The sequence below is a fragment of the Acanthaster planci genome, linkage group LG04 (assembly GCF_054643075.1).
Source record: "Acanthaster planci isolate LZ-2023a linkage group LG04, COTS_SCS, whole genome shotgun sequence".
NCBI classification, from domain to species: Eukaryota; Metazoa; Echinodermata; class Asteroidea; order Valvatida; family Acanthasteridae; genus Acanthaster; species Acanthaster planci.
In genome coordinates this window covers 8,776,578-8,791,458 of record NC_141780.1, presented here as the reverse complement: position 1 = coordinate 8,791,458, position 14,881 = coordinate 8,776,578, and the positions used below count along the sequence as shown (strand labels likewise).

Here is a 14,881-nt window from a genome sequence, read left to right as displayed (position 1 = left end):
AGTACTGTTGGAGTCTGTGGGATTGGGTACTGTTGCAGCAAGAGTACTGTTGGAGTCTGTGGGATTGGGTACTGTTGCAGCAGGAGGCACAGTTGAAGTCTGTGTGATTGGGTACTGTTGCAGCGAGAGTACTGTTGAAGTCTGTGGGATTGGGTACTGTGAGGTAAGAATGTTTTTCCAAGGTTTTGAAGTTTGTGTGATTGGGAAAGGTTAGATCCAGCAACCCTTGGGTGGTTAGGGTTAAACTACATAGATCTGAGCTGACCAGTGTAGAAAGGTCAAGTGGGTTATTTATCAAAACTTGGAATCCATAATTTTCCCTACTGTGTTGAAGGCTGAGGGGATGATTTATACTCTACTTCATGAGAAAGTGACAACGAATACAAGCATAGCTTCTTAGCAGTAATGTGCCAATCATGTTCAGCCATGTTGACCATGGGTCCAACTTGTCCATACTACATATGCCATGCAACCGGGTCCCTCACTAGTCACAATTCCAACGGTAAGTTTATACACACTCCATCACATATTTATTTCCTGAGTCATTCAACATGGCCTTGTGATAGGAACAGGGTTCGCAAATACACAACCCCCTCGGACTACCCCTCCCCCTCCAACTGTTGGCCTGATCGTTGGCCTAAATCAGCTAAACATTATTATATCACCAACATCTGACACAGGGGCTAGTCAGTAGGAGACTGGTCTGAAAAATTCTGAATGTTTTTTAAGTGAATGCTTCAAATTATAGAACGTTATCAATTTCTAATAGCTGATAAACCACTGCAGGGAAAAATTAGTTGTTTCCATGTTTACAATTCTTCCCCCAGGGTCAGAACAACAAACATTCTGCCCTATACATGCATGACATGATACAGCATGGTATTGTGATAAATTATACATAATGTATTTTGTGCAAGTCATCACATTCAAAGGAGTACATGTACTGATCTACATACATACATCGCTGGGTATACATGTACAAAATCCTCCAGCAAAAGCTTTAAGAAATTTGAAGTTGCCAGCATTCAATTTGGCAGCAGGTCAATCATGCTACTCACCCGCAAGCTTGCCAGTGCCAACATTCATGTACACCATTGCTAACACTATGAAGAAAAGGAAGGCACATCCCAGCAGGATCATGGGTACATAATGGCCAATCCTAGCACCAAGGCTGCTGGCAGAATGGTCCTCAGTTGCGAACTCCTCATATAGATTCTCCTCTTCTTCTTGAAAACTAGAGCTACATGTAGACCTGGGAGCCGTACTTGCTGATTTAAAATTGGTTGGTTGTGAACTTGATAAGTGGCCTCCAGACATGTGATTGGATTTGGAGTTCAGAAAAACAGAACCTGATGTTTTGGGAGCTGATTTATTTTTTGCTTTACTTGAATTTGGTGTACTGTGATCAAAGTCGGGGTATCGTGAGTTGAGACTGTTTCTTGGTTCTGGGGCAAGAACTTTACTGTTGTTTTGAGTGGCGCTAAATTTGCTTGTGTCTATTTCATCATCGTACGCATCTGACAAACGAAGGCGGTTGTCAGATTTACGAGGAGTGCTGGTCCTTGGGGTTGACGTGGGGAGACTTCGACGTGGAGAGGGTTTTGATGTAGACCACCAAAGACCCAAAGATCGCTTACCAGTCTGTGATAAATCGCTGGCTTCATGATCTTTTGTGTATGTCTGGTTTAAGGGGTTTGTTATGTGAGCTGGTTCTTCATTAATTTCTTTGCTGGTTGATGTATTTGTTGCTTTTGTATTGACTGCACTGCCAGTGTTAATTTCCGCATCTTCTGCATCATCCTGATCATTTCCATCCACATCAGAGTCCGAAAAGTCATCTTTCTTTGGCGTTACCGAGACTTTAGCAATGGTGACTCGGTTTGCCGGGTGGCGCACGTATCTTTCTGCCCTTGATTTGTTCCCTGCTTCGGGGAGTGATGACCTACCACTCGGTAAAATACCCGTAGAATATCTCTTCGATTTGGTACTGGGATTTAAGCTCGAACTGCCTGAAGCAGGCTGTTTTGCGCGTAAATCCACGTGTTCATCAGCTGTTCCGTTATACGGAGTCTGCGGCCACGCTTTGGTGCTCCTTCGCCGTAAAGCTTTGCTTTGGCTAGGCATGGAGCGACGCCGATTGCTCCCCGTCGCTGATGACTCGCCGTCGCTTTCATCAGAGCTGAACCCCAGCAACTTGCGGCCTGGGATGGGTGGTTTTGGTGCTGTTGCTTTCAATTTCTCCTCAACTTGGAGCTCCCCCAATTTCTTCAAGTACACTTGGCGGGTTGAGTCTGTTACAGGGCCAGCTTTGAAGCCCAAACGCTTCAGTTCGGCTCGAAGCTCTTGATCTGTTAGAGCAGTTTGGCCCGATGCCGCCATTTTGCCCGTTGGAACTGTTTCAATACCCGGATGGTGTGTAAGCCTGTCCGGTCCTGCCATGCCACGCATATGTGCATAAAGCTTAAAGCACAATGTACAGTGATATACATGTACAAGGACATGTGCATGTACAATGTACATATAATGCGCAGGTTGGTACGGTGTTCTATTAAGGCCACGTTATGCAGCACGGTGAGAGTTGTTTTGCAGCGTAGCGTGGTGAGTGTTCATAAAGAAGCGAATATGATGTCACGAAAAAATTGCAGCGAAATTTCGTTTGATTTGAATTGTGTTCAAGTCGATAAATTGTAGCGTGAATATTTGATTGGCAGCGAAATTTCGTTTGATTTGAATTGTGTTCAAGTCGATAAATTGTAGTGTGAATATTTGATCTGACGTCACAAATTCGCTTTCGTTTTCGCTTTGTACAGCCTTTACGCAGCGTCCTGGAGAGTCCCTTTTTGTATCGATCCCATCTGATCTGGTGGTAGGTTCCAATTTTTCTGCATTTGGGGGAATGATAACAAGAGGTCGCCGAGTTTGTTTTAATAGGCCTATAGCCTGAAAGTTTACTTCTGAAAGTTGACTGCCACCGGAAAGCTTGGGTAGGAAACATCACGTGCAACATTTTTAGAACTTGTGTTTTTCTTGTGTTGACTTCGTTTTTAAAAAAAAAATCTCCTTAAAATATAGCTATGAGCATATTAATTTACAGAAATTGAAAAATTCCTGATCTCAAAAGGAAATAATTGACCCGTCTCTTCCCAAATGTGACAGTCAGTGTACTACGACTCGGTACTCGAACACATATGAAATACAATGAAGCAACTTTGTGATAGTCTTTTAGACAAAGCTTAAATAAACAAGAGAACAGCATTTTAGGATCAAATTACATTTAAAATCATTTAAAGTTAATTTTTAAGTTCATTTCTCTGCCCACCCCGATTTTTTATATATATTTTTCATGTTTTTCTCTGTCTAAAACATATTTCCCCGAGTAAACCTCTCGTGAAATTGAGAAGAAAATTGTCCTGGTGATTATAATTTGAGTTTCTAATAAAACGACGTCATACTTTTCCTGGATGTTACCAGGCTACGCTATTTCTCACGGATTTCAGGCCCGTAACTAGGACTTTTCAACTAAGCGGACCAAAGCACAGATCTTTTGCTTTTTTATTTTGAAAAAAGCAGGATTGACCAAGGCGATTGACCAAGGCGAAAAATACCGAAGTGCGCGGCATTGGTTTGCACAAAATGTTCTACTACAGCTCGACATATTTTCCTGCCTCAAAAGTGCACCTATTAGTCACGTGGGGGTGCCTCCCTCCCCGCAGCCCTAAAAAAGTTACTGGCCTGAATAGTTTTATGGTGCTATCGATTGGTGCATACACGTACTTAGTGTGATCACTACGCCGCTAAACAACAGCCACCGTGCTACCAAACAACTCTCATCGCGCTGCGTAACAATACCTCCCACGTTGCCAAACAACACTCTTTCGCTGTGAAAGAATACTTATCGTGCTGAGCGTAACGGGGCCTTACTAGTACACCATAGGTTGGTCGTATCTGTCACCCATGGTCCAGCAGGACGTGGCTGCTGTCGCTAACTTTTCGAGACTGCAGCTGACTTGAAGGTGTATGTTATTTCCAGCCAGAAAAAGAAGAAAGAAACAGTCATGACGACGGACTTCGAAAACCATATCTCGTAAAAACTGTTCTTTTCGAAAAGTAGAAACAATGTGTCTGTACAAACAACTTACCAAAAATAGCTTCTATTTCAAATTTTTGAAAATGTTCACTTCATTACACTAGTGGGCTTTCCTACGTCGAAGGATAAGTTTTGTTTTATTCGTTGTTTTCCCCTTTTTTAATATTATTGACCCTGGGTGGTACAATAATATGCGAAGTCTGGTTCCCTAACTAAAGATTTCTTGACGTCTCTGGTTAGGTATCACCCACGAAATTAATCAAGATGCAACATGTCAAAAGTCACTCATTACTACAAGGAAAGCCCTGGGTAGGTCCTATGTTTAGACGAACAGTCACTTTGAAAACAAGGGAGCAACATTGTCTTGCATTGTCATTAGCTACAAGCAAAAGACAAAATATATACGCGTGTATCTCATCATGGGAGGGGGGGGTTCAGGTTGGCGAAGTGGTTCCTTCCTGGCCTTCCACCTCTGTGATCCTGGGTTCGATTCCCGGCTCGGTCCACAGCGGTGGATTGGGTTTTCAGTCGCTGCCTGATTTCGTGGGTTTTCTCCCATTGCCCACTAAAAGTGTAATTTCTTCTCATTGTCTCACTCCTGCAGACTTTCGAACTACAGTTCCTAGAACAATTTTAAGGAGTCCTTAAGGAAAGACTTAATGGATTAAAAAAACTATGCATACACACACAGATACAGACTTCCTCATTGCTGAAAATATTATCACTACACTTTATTCGTTCATCCAAAATTTATCAAGATAACCAGTGATTTGAAATATATCGCAGAAAGACACGTGATCAGTGATGCGTAGTAAGAAGATAAATTATCGTGATTGTAGGACACAATCATGTTGCTATTGGCTAACAAAAACGTGAAATAACGCTTCGCTAACAGGAAGTGATAACCTTGCGGTCGGAGGTCGTGCACATAGTAGCCAATCACAGTGCAAAGCCGCCCGAACAGGGGCGCTCCAGGCGAACAGGGCGCTGGGCCGGGAAGGGCTGTTCGGGCGCTGGGCGACGAGCGAAGCGCTGGGCCGGTGAAGTATGGTGTTACAGACGACACGTCTCCGTCACTGTCGCATTTTTCTCATTAACTTGTGCACAGATACTTTTGTCGCCGTCGCGAGCAAGTCAGCCCCATATTGTGAGCTTTTCTCCATCTTTTATTCCTCCCTGGTAGGAAAATATACCGCAAATGCGCGGGCTGGAAATTATAAGCAGTGCATACTGTACCGGGGGGGGTGCCTGAAAAACAACCGTAAGGCAAATTCAGCTTATGCCCCCCGTTAAAAAAAATGCATTAGGCCTACGCCCCCCGCCCCTTGCAAAAATTCTTCACAAAAATAAACCTTTTAGATATTCTCAATGCATCTTGGATATGTATGAACAATCCACACATGCACAATCCTACGGGGAAGTTGTTGTTGGGACAGGGTTAACTGCGCCAAGAGCAATAAATTCTTTATTCATCAGCATCCTCTGGATGATGGATAGGAACCTGTCAGAAAAATCTTTTTTTTTTCAAAAAAAAGTCATTGTACTTGGTCATCAAGACATAGGGCTTACACAAGCCCAGCAGAAGTTTCCAAAACACAAAGAAATTTTTGATAAATTTTCGAGATGAAAAACAGGCCTAGCCCTACATGTTTTATTTTCATTAAGGGCACCAGTGCAGTCATTTTTGCAGAAAATGAATGTGATCGGTTAAGGATGGATTCGTAGACTCTACGGTTGCACTTCACCAAGTACGCGCCCATAGAAACCAGTGCAATATCAGACAGAATTAGCACCGCCTGTTGACTCTCGGGAAGGGGTTGCAAGCCTCAGTTTTTTTTCACTGGAAATGCAAAATTATGGCCAGAAGATCACTTTTCGTTTCAATTTTATGGGGATCAGCCACGGATTTTTTTCCTCACCTTTCCTCGAAGATACCCGCAAAATAGTAGTAAAACTATCAGAATGAAGCCGTCCGCCTCTATCCAAAATAGCCCCGCAATTCTTTGATATAGTTGGGGCTTTTTGTGAAAGAAATACCCTTAACTGGAAACTATCAGTCCCAAATTCGGAAGTTATAGAAATATTTTTATGATCCCTCCTGATTATGGCATGTCTTATTGTAAAAAAAAAAAACACAGTGGGATTACAAAATATTTATGAGCTCTCACACAGAAATATAACCATTTAGTGGAACGCACCCTACACTAATGCCGGGCATTTGCGATACATGTACATGTACTGTATATACCATGGAGGAATAGAAAGATGGAGATCTCAAAACATGGGGCGCCCTCATGAGCCCACTTGTTAACAACCGCGACGGCGACGTGACGTGTCGTCTTTGGAACACCATAATGACGAGCGATACCGGCCCCTTAATGGGTGCACTGAACCAATTCAAACTCCATTGAAAATAGTGTAAAATCAACCAAGTTTGGAGCCCCATGGCAGGCAACTGAAGTCCCTGAGGCCTATCACACAAAAAACAATATGTTGTTTGGTCCTTCAGGTTTCATTTGATTTTCAGTTTTTAGCAGGTTAACCAATGAATTTTTTAATTATCTGCCCAAATCAAACTCACCCCCCAAAAAGTGAATGTTGCCAAGCCCTCCCACCGGCCATTTTTCAAATGACATCCCTAACCTTCCTAGGGCTCAAACAGACCCCTCTTTTCGAAACAATCTCTGGAAGTACTTTTTGTGTGCCTCCGCCTGGCGGAGAATTCTCCTTGAATTGGGACACTGCACCCTAATTCTACGAGCATATTCGGAGTCATCGGGTCTGGTATCCAGACTATATTATGTGAAGTAAATATCAATGTCGACAAAATGCTTGGTGGCGCTATTGAATTTATTTTGCAGACCTTTGGGTTTCAGGCCCGTAAATAAACTGCCACAGCAAACAGTGATAAATATCCGAATTTCAAAAAATCAGGACTAATATTCCCAAGTTTTTCAAGCGTGCAAGACGTAATCAAATTAAAGCCAAGTTTGTGATTTTCCATTTCCTTTTCAAGTTTCCTTTCATTAACAAAATCGCAGCTTTTGAAATTCTCTAGTGAATGATGACTTGAAACCTCTAAAGTAAAGGACATGGAAAGAGTAAATAAGACATGATTTACTCCTGGTATACAAAACAAGCACGCTACAAACACTCGCTGCTCCTCTAGCAAATTTGAAAGTACACACTGCAAGTGTCGGTCTGGTGCACGTGCGCGGTGGGATAAATTTTCATTAGCAGGTTCTCTGGGCGTCCTGAGACGCATTGCGCATCATTGAGCTTGACTTCAAACTTATAAAGACGCAATAATGGGGCCAGCAAACGTCATTCCGTCTCTCAGAGACATAACCAGATGTAATAGCCTATCCAGGGACGAATAATGTTGGTCTAAGGCGTGAACGTTTTCACGTTGATTTGAAGTTTCAACAACAGAATAAACATCGGTGCCCTAAACATCAGTCGGATCATCGCGTCCATTACTTTGTAATGACCAACCCCCACAGTGCGCTTCTGTGCACTACAGTGAAAACGGTGTCTCACCGCAGATCTTTGCTCGTCTGCCCTGGCTCACTGATGTCTGGTGTTCCTTCAAGCTCACGGATGGGAGCTGAGTTGCATTCCACCCCTGGTGCTGGTGTCACTGAGGACGGCCTAGCTAGTTTTCGTCGTGTGTATACCGGTACTGAACCCAAGGTTTCTACCACATCAACCTATGGTTAGCTTAAACGAACCATGCTGATTCAGTAGAAAACTTTGAGTTTTATAACAGTGTTTTCTAGTCTGTTTTAGTTAACATCGAAGAGTCTGTTATCCTGTTAAAGTATCATTAAAAGGGATCACTCACTGGTGTCCCCCCCTCCCCTTTCAGGTATCGATAATTATAAACGCAAAGTAATGTCAAACGCTGAAAAAGAAGTGCTGGAAGCTGAACACTGCAACAGAGCAAGGGCTGCGGCGCAGTAAGAGAGAAAGTTGACGGGGAAAGCCAAAACCCACTTAGAGCAAGTCATACAAGATAAAGAACGTAGGTTAAAAATTGCTTACTCAAGATGGAAGACACAAGCCAGGGCTACCAGAGAACTTCTTAATTTAAGAAATTCTTGCTTAAAGAGGAACTGAAGAATCAAATGCAAGAGATCGAGAACTGCATCCAAGGCCTCATGCACAGCCACGAAGAGCTTAGAAAATTGCGCGCACCAAACCCAGAAATAGTCCGTAAAGTAGACTACACTTCTCAAGTTTCTGAGGACATAAATGCACTAATCAAGAATCGACTTGAAGATATCGAGAAGCAAGACTTCAGTCCAGGGATAATTGCATTATTCAAAGTAAGTGAAGGTTCCCATCTGTTTTTGGCGGGATCACAGAGTCTCAAATTTCGCCTTCTACTTAGGCCTATCGCTTAAGCGTTTCCAAGCATTCTCACATGTCGTCAAGCAAAACTGACGCAGCATCTGAACAGCAGCAAAGAAGGCTGAACTCCAATTAGTCCAAAAAAATTAAGAAAAACGCAACAAACTATCCGAGATTCAGGCACACTTTCAAGAAAGTAATGGAAGAAAAGAAAAAACTGAAGAGGCTGACAGCCGAGAAGGATGTCAAAATAGCTGCAGCTCGATTGAAGGTCTATGAGGACGAGGAGGAAGAACCGAACTTCTCTAGTGTAGGGAGGCGCTAGGCCAGATATAAATAGAGAAACCAGTTCAACTCTTCCCGAAAATGTCGAATCCCCTTCTAATTCGTCAAAGACACCATTTAATGATACGGCTACGCTGCTAAAAGCTTTCGAGGAGGGCATCTCTTTGGGAAGGCTACTGCCCGAACCAAGTACCTTTAGTGGACTCCCAGTGCAGTTTACAGAATAGAAGAATTCCCTCTCAGCACTTATGGAAAGCAAGAACATCGGAGCAGCAGGTAAAATATTTTACCTCAGGAAGTACACCACGGGTGCTGCAGCAAAAATGATACAGAGAATATTTCTATGTTCAGATGAATCAGCATATTAAGATGCTTGGTCAAAATTGAACAAAAGATACAGAGATCCCATTCTCATCCAGATAAGCTTCAGAGAAAAGATCTCCAAATGGACGAAGGTGGCCAAAGAGATTTGCAGGCATTCAGAGATTTCTCTGACTTCCTTACAGCCTACAGTGATGTCATACCACACGTCAAGGGGTTATCCATCCTGAACGACTGCGAAGAGAACAGAAAGATGGTGGATAAACTGCTTGAATGGGTTGTGAAACGTTGGAATCGTCGGGTGACTACTTCACTGAAGAAGCAGGAGTATCCGTCCTTCAAGGAGTTCTGTGATTTTGTTGCAGAAGCCGAAGTAGCATGCAACCCTTTAACTTTGCCATTTGTGTTGAAGCGCCACGAAAGTCAGAGAAAGGAAGTTAAACAAATAAGACAAGTCATGGCAACGCAAGCCTCGGGTCAAAGCTGCTAAGCCAGCTAGATTGTGCACCTTTGCAATGGTCCATTCATAAGTGCTCTAAGTTTGAAGCCAAATCGGCGGAGGAGAAGAAGCAGTTTGTGCAAGACAACAGACTTTGCTTTGGCTGTCTACGAAAGGGCCATCAATCTAAAGAGTGTAAGAGGCGAGCCACATGTTCCAAATGCAAACCCCCCTCCATGAAGACAAATTGTCTGAGATTAAAAGTCCCACCAAAGAAAGACGAGAACCAACCAAGGCTGTGTGAATAGCTGTGGCTTGGATTCCAGCCTGCGAAGTTCTCACCTACGCTATGTTGGATACTCAGAGTGACACATCCTTCATTCTGAACTCTACAGCCGAAGGTCTTAGGGTTAAAAGTGGTCGTGTCCAGTTCAAGTTGGCAACAATGACGTCCAGTTCCACAGTCTCAGACTGTAGTCTCCGTTCAGATATTACCGTAATAGGAATGCACTCTGGGAAGATCATCACTATTCCGAAGGTATAGACGAGAGATTTCATTCCCGCAGAAAGGTCACTCATCCCCACCAGAGAAACTGCCTTGAAGTGGTCTCACCTCGAGTCAATTGGCAATAAAACTTTCTCCAGTGCAGGACTGGGACATTGGGATGTTGATCGGGTTCTATTGCCCTGAAGCTGTCACGCCCTGAGAGACAGTATCCGGTCAAAATATCCAACCGTAAGCTGTGAAGACTGATCTCGGGTGGTCTGTGGTCGGAGGCCCATTTGGTACTACAGCCACGTGCCATAGAATAATGGCTAAAGAGAATCCTGTCCCATTCAAAAATGTCTTGTCGGTGCTTAAGATAGACTTTTAGGACGACAAATGTTGTAATGTGCCACAGGAAGATCTCCAGTCACTGCATACCCTGGACTCTTCCATTACAAGGCTGGATGATGGTCATCTGCAAATGCCTCTTCCGTTCCGCTCGAGTCCACGTCTACCAGACAATAAAATCAATGTCAAGCGTCTATCGGCCTTGGTTATCTCAAGCGCAAGTTAGAGAGGGACAGGAAGTACTGTAACGACTATATGAATTTTGTTGCATGATGCCATTGACCATGGGGATGCAGAAGAAGCCCAAATTCGGATACCAAAGATGGTGAAGTGTGGTACATTCCTCAACACAGTCTTTACCACCCTAGAAAGCCCAACAAGATACGAGCTGTTTTCGACTGTTTAAGTCAGTACCGCGGCACTGCCCTAAATGAACATCTCCTAAGCGGCCCTGATCTGATGAATGCCTTGATAAAAGTGCGGAGTCGCCTCAGAAATCACCCTGTATCCATTGCCTGTGACATAGAAAGAATGTTCCATCAGTTCAGAAAGAGGATGGAAGATCGAGACTATTTTTGTTTTCTTTGGAGGAAGGATGAAGACCTCGCTCAGGAGCATACTGAATACAGGATGAAGGTCCATCCGTTTGGAGTCATCTGCATCCCCATATGCAGCCCAGTGCATAAGGCATCATTTCTACGTGGATGACGGTCTGATAAGCACCGAGACAAATGAAGAGGCGATTCAGCTTAGAAGCAAGAGAGTTGTGTACCAGAGGTGGTATATTCACCTACACAAGTTCATCTCCAGCAGCACAGATGCCTTGGAATCTGTGTCTCCCCAGGAAAGAGCTGCATCTGTGAAAGAAGTTGATCTCAACGAAGACCATCTTCCCTGTCTTCCACTCTTGGAATACAATGGATGTCGATATGGATGAATTCTTCTTCCAGATTGAGACCAAATTTAAAGGCAGCCTTGACCCGCAGAGTAATTTTGCCTAAGGTTGCATCAGTCTATGACCCTCTGGGTTTTCTGGTTCCGTTCGTCCTGATAGGTAAAGTGCTGCGGCAGCATATGTGCCTTAATGCAAACGGATGGGTCGATCCCCTGCTAGCAGAGTTAGAACCACGGTGGGAGTAGTGGATATGTGGCCGACCTCCCCAGCATTTCAACAATTCGGATTCCACGCTGTCTCAAGCCAAGCCATTTTGGAGAAATTAAGTCTACCCAGATACACCACTTCTCGGGTGCCAGTATTGTGGGCAACGGCCAGTGCTGTAACCTCAGAATTCAGGATCTGCAAAACAGTGTACATTGTGTGCTGCTTACGGGCAAGTCTCGAGTCGCGCTGACTAAGGTAACAACAATTCCTCGTCTCGAGTTGACTGCAACTGTAGTATCTTGTCCAACGTGAAGGAAGTCTTCTGGACAGACTCCAAAGTTGTCCCAGCTTAGTTACATCAACAACGAGGCGCGACGCTTTCACACATTTGTGGACAACCGTGTACAGATAATCGAGAGGACACAAAAAACAGATCAGTGGTTCTACGTCGACTCAGACTCAAATCTCGCTGATCACGCTTCAAGGGACGAATAATGCTGGTCTAAGACGTGACAACTTAATCAGAGAAAATTCATCCAAGATATCACCGGAAAGCATATCATCTTAAGTTGTAATTATAACATCAGACTGGTTATACATTCTCTCTGTGGGTCATTTTTTGGGGGGGGATAAGGCTTCACATTATATAAAGCATAGAGATCATAAGATCTAACTATTATGATCTCAGTGGTTGCACTATACGCGCCCCAAGAAACGCACCCCTGGTGACTCTCAGGAAGAAGTCGGCATTGTGTTTTTCACTGTAAAGTCAAGATTATGGCCACAAGTTCAGTTTCTTTTAAATTTTACAGGGGTTAGCAACGTGATTTTTATTCGCCTTTCCGGGAGAATAGTAATAAACAATGCCCCAATTCTAAATGTAGCGGCCTCTATTAAAGCAAAATACGCCCACGGATTGGAGATTTTGTAAAGGAAATACCCTGAGCTGGAAGCCACAAGTCCAAAATTCGTGACTTACAGAAATTATCTATATGATCGCTCTCGGTTGTGGTATTGTAATTAACCCGTGGAATGTAAAAAATTCATTTGCTTGTGCGTATATTTAGCGACTTAGTGGAATACACCCTCCGACATAATAAACGCAGCTTTGGTATCTAAAGGGTGCATTCCACCAAATGGTTGTATTTTGCGCGCGAGCTTATTAATATTTTGTGATCCCACAGGATTTTTACAATAAGACACGCCATAATCAGGAGGCATCATAGAAATATTTCTATAAATCCCAAACTTAGGACTGATAGTTTCCAGTTTGGGGTATTTCTTTCACAAAAAGCCCAAAATTGAGGACCTATTTGGATAGAGGTGGTCGGCTACATTCAAAAATGAGCGCTTAGTTTTACTGCTATTTGGGGGGATATCACCGTTAAAAGGCGAATAAAAAACAAATTTCGTGGCTAACCCCCATGAAATTAAAACGAAAGGTGATCTTCTGGCCATAACTTGAATTTCCAGTGAAAAACGGAGTCCAGCCTCTTCTCACGAGTCAACAAGCGGCGCTATTTCCATCCGATTTTGCAATTTTTTCCATGGGCGCGTATTTGGTGTAGTGCAACCTAGAGAGTTGAATGCAAAATGAAATGGCGCCCTCGTTTTATTTTTTCCCGCAGCTAGCTCAACTGACGGTAAAATTCCACTGGTTTCCAATTTTCATGTCTGGCATACTCACCTGAAGGTTACCAGTGAATTATTTTGTTGGCCAGTACAGTGCAGTTTTCCCGGTTCCGATCCACCGTACCGCGACGTGTCCGAGCCGCGGTCGGTCGCGTGTGGTGCTGATGGAATGGTGGTTCAAATGTATTCGTTGTGACAGTGAGGCTCTTGTAATTCTTCGCATTTTCATTGACAGTATGAGCACTGACTTCATCCGTATAGGCCCTTTACCTGTCAAGTGTAAAATAAATGTTGCAGGAGTCTTGAGTCTTTTCTTACCACCAGAATCTCCCAGTTTCCTGCTCCGTTGGAATTAAATTAGCCGTGTGCTCTTGAAACTGTAAGTTGTAAGACATTAGCTACCGGCATCGTCATGCAGGCCGCATCTTCGGCAGGTGATCAGCTGGTGTCTCAGTCAGCTGATTCGCCGTTACCGAAATCTGGGAGACTTACGAGAGCGGAGATTAAAGGAGATGATAAAATGGATTGCAGAGGTGTGGGGAACGTAAGGGAAGGAGGCCTACCGGTACAGGTACTTCCGAAAAGTGAAGGTGCAAGGGACAAGCCTGCTCCAGCAGTTCGCCGGAAAATGATGCAACATACAGTGATAGTGTAAGTACATTCATGAGATTGAGAGGTTACAGTCACTTTGCCCATTTTTACTTCGCCCACAACCACCTGCCCATTGACCACTTCACTGTCTGTTCCTCTGTTCAGGTATGGTTTAACCAAGGAGATGCCATTACTAGGACACTCTTTTTGAATTCTATGGTTCTTTTATATGTAACGGTTTGCCCGTACCCAACGTATATTAATAAGCACTTGTATGCTCAGTGCTTGTCCGAGAGCTTGCGAAAAAAACCTCACAAGCTTACTCGGGTGGGACTCGAACCCACGACCTCCTGCTTACTAGTGCAGATGTCTAGTGTAGATGTCTATGGTTCTTGTTTCAGACTGACCCTTTTTTTTGGTACCCAACCTAAAAAAAGCCTTTTTTTTCTACCGACCTTCTAAGAGGATCTTTCTTACCTACATGTTCAAAAAAATAAGACGTAAGAATCTGTACAAAAAAAACACTGCAAATGTAGGGCCTACGGGTACCGGTACATATACGATACACATATGTACGATACGCTTTCTCCCAAACATTAGCCTTGACTCAAGGTGCACGTGGCTACCTGGACACACAACACACACCTGGCTGCTAGCACGACGAAGAGTACCACCAGCATGAGTGGTGAAGCGGGTGTGCGTTGTGTTTCCAGATAGCCAGGCACGCCTTGAATAAAGGCTACCCAAACATCCTGAAATCCATAGTACAGCATCAATCAGACCTAGTGGTACCGTACCGCACCCAAAGCATGTACATGTACAGAGCACCCGTCATATGATAGCAGCATCGTGCTGCGGCGGCATTCATTCCAAACAGACTTGTCATTCTCAAGCGTGGTATTTTTTTCTGGCAATCGATACGGGTAAAAAACATACATGTCCCATTTAATGTGACACCAAAAGATTCTACTGTTGTTCTTATGAAATAAATTTTTGTATGAAAAAGATTCATATTGAAAATAGAGAAAGGCACACAACCCCCCCTCCCCCCAGTGCCCACACTGGCCTACAGACTCATTAGAACACAGAAGATAAATCAATTTTTACCGCCGGGCTTCATTCATGTCATGGCGACCTCCACTGCTGTCACGTTTGTTATGTTTGTCATATATTTTTCTTTTTATGTTTATATTTAAACTGTTTTTATAAATGCATTTATTTAGTTCAAGAGGAGTC

The 14,881-nt window shown here is 43.6% G+C and overlaps 2 protein-coding genes across 7 annotated transcripts in view; one reads left to right on the top strand and one right to left on the bottom strand.

Annotated features, from left to right (window-relative positions):
• The window catches only part of lemd3 (LEM domain containing 3), a 49,635-nt gene extending 47,183 nt beyond the window's left edge, over positions 1-2,452 (bottom strand). The window contains exon 1 of the mRNA XM_022226830.2: positions 1,059-2,452. Within this exon, the coding sequence (XP_022082522.2) occupies positions 1,059-2,448 (1,390 nt within the window). The 5' untranslated portion in view covers positions 2,449-2,452. The remainder of the gene's footprint in view (positions 1-1,058) is intronic.
• Positions 2,453-13,154: 10,702 nt separating this feature from the next.
• The window catches only part of LOC110974929 (uncharacterized), a 115,236-nt gene continuing 113,509 nt past the window's right edge, over positions 13,155-14,881 (top strand). For 3 of the 6 annotated variants that reach the window (XM_022226898.2, XM_022226894.2, XM_022226895.2), the window contains exon 1: positions 13,155-13,705. In XM_022226898.2, the coding sequence (XP_022082590.1) occupies positions 13,467-13,705 (239 nt within the window). In that variant the 5' untranslated portion in view covers positions 13,155-13,466. The remainder of the gene's footprint in view (positions 13,706-14,881) is intronic. The other 3 variants (XM_022226897.2, XM_022226896.2, XM_087135979.1) reach the window with 2 other exon arrangements.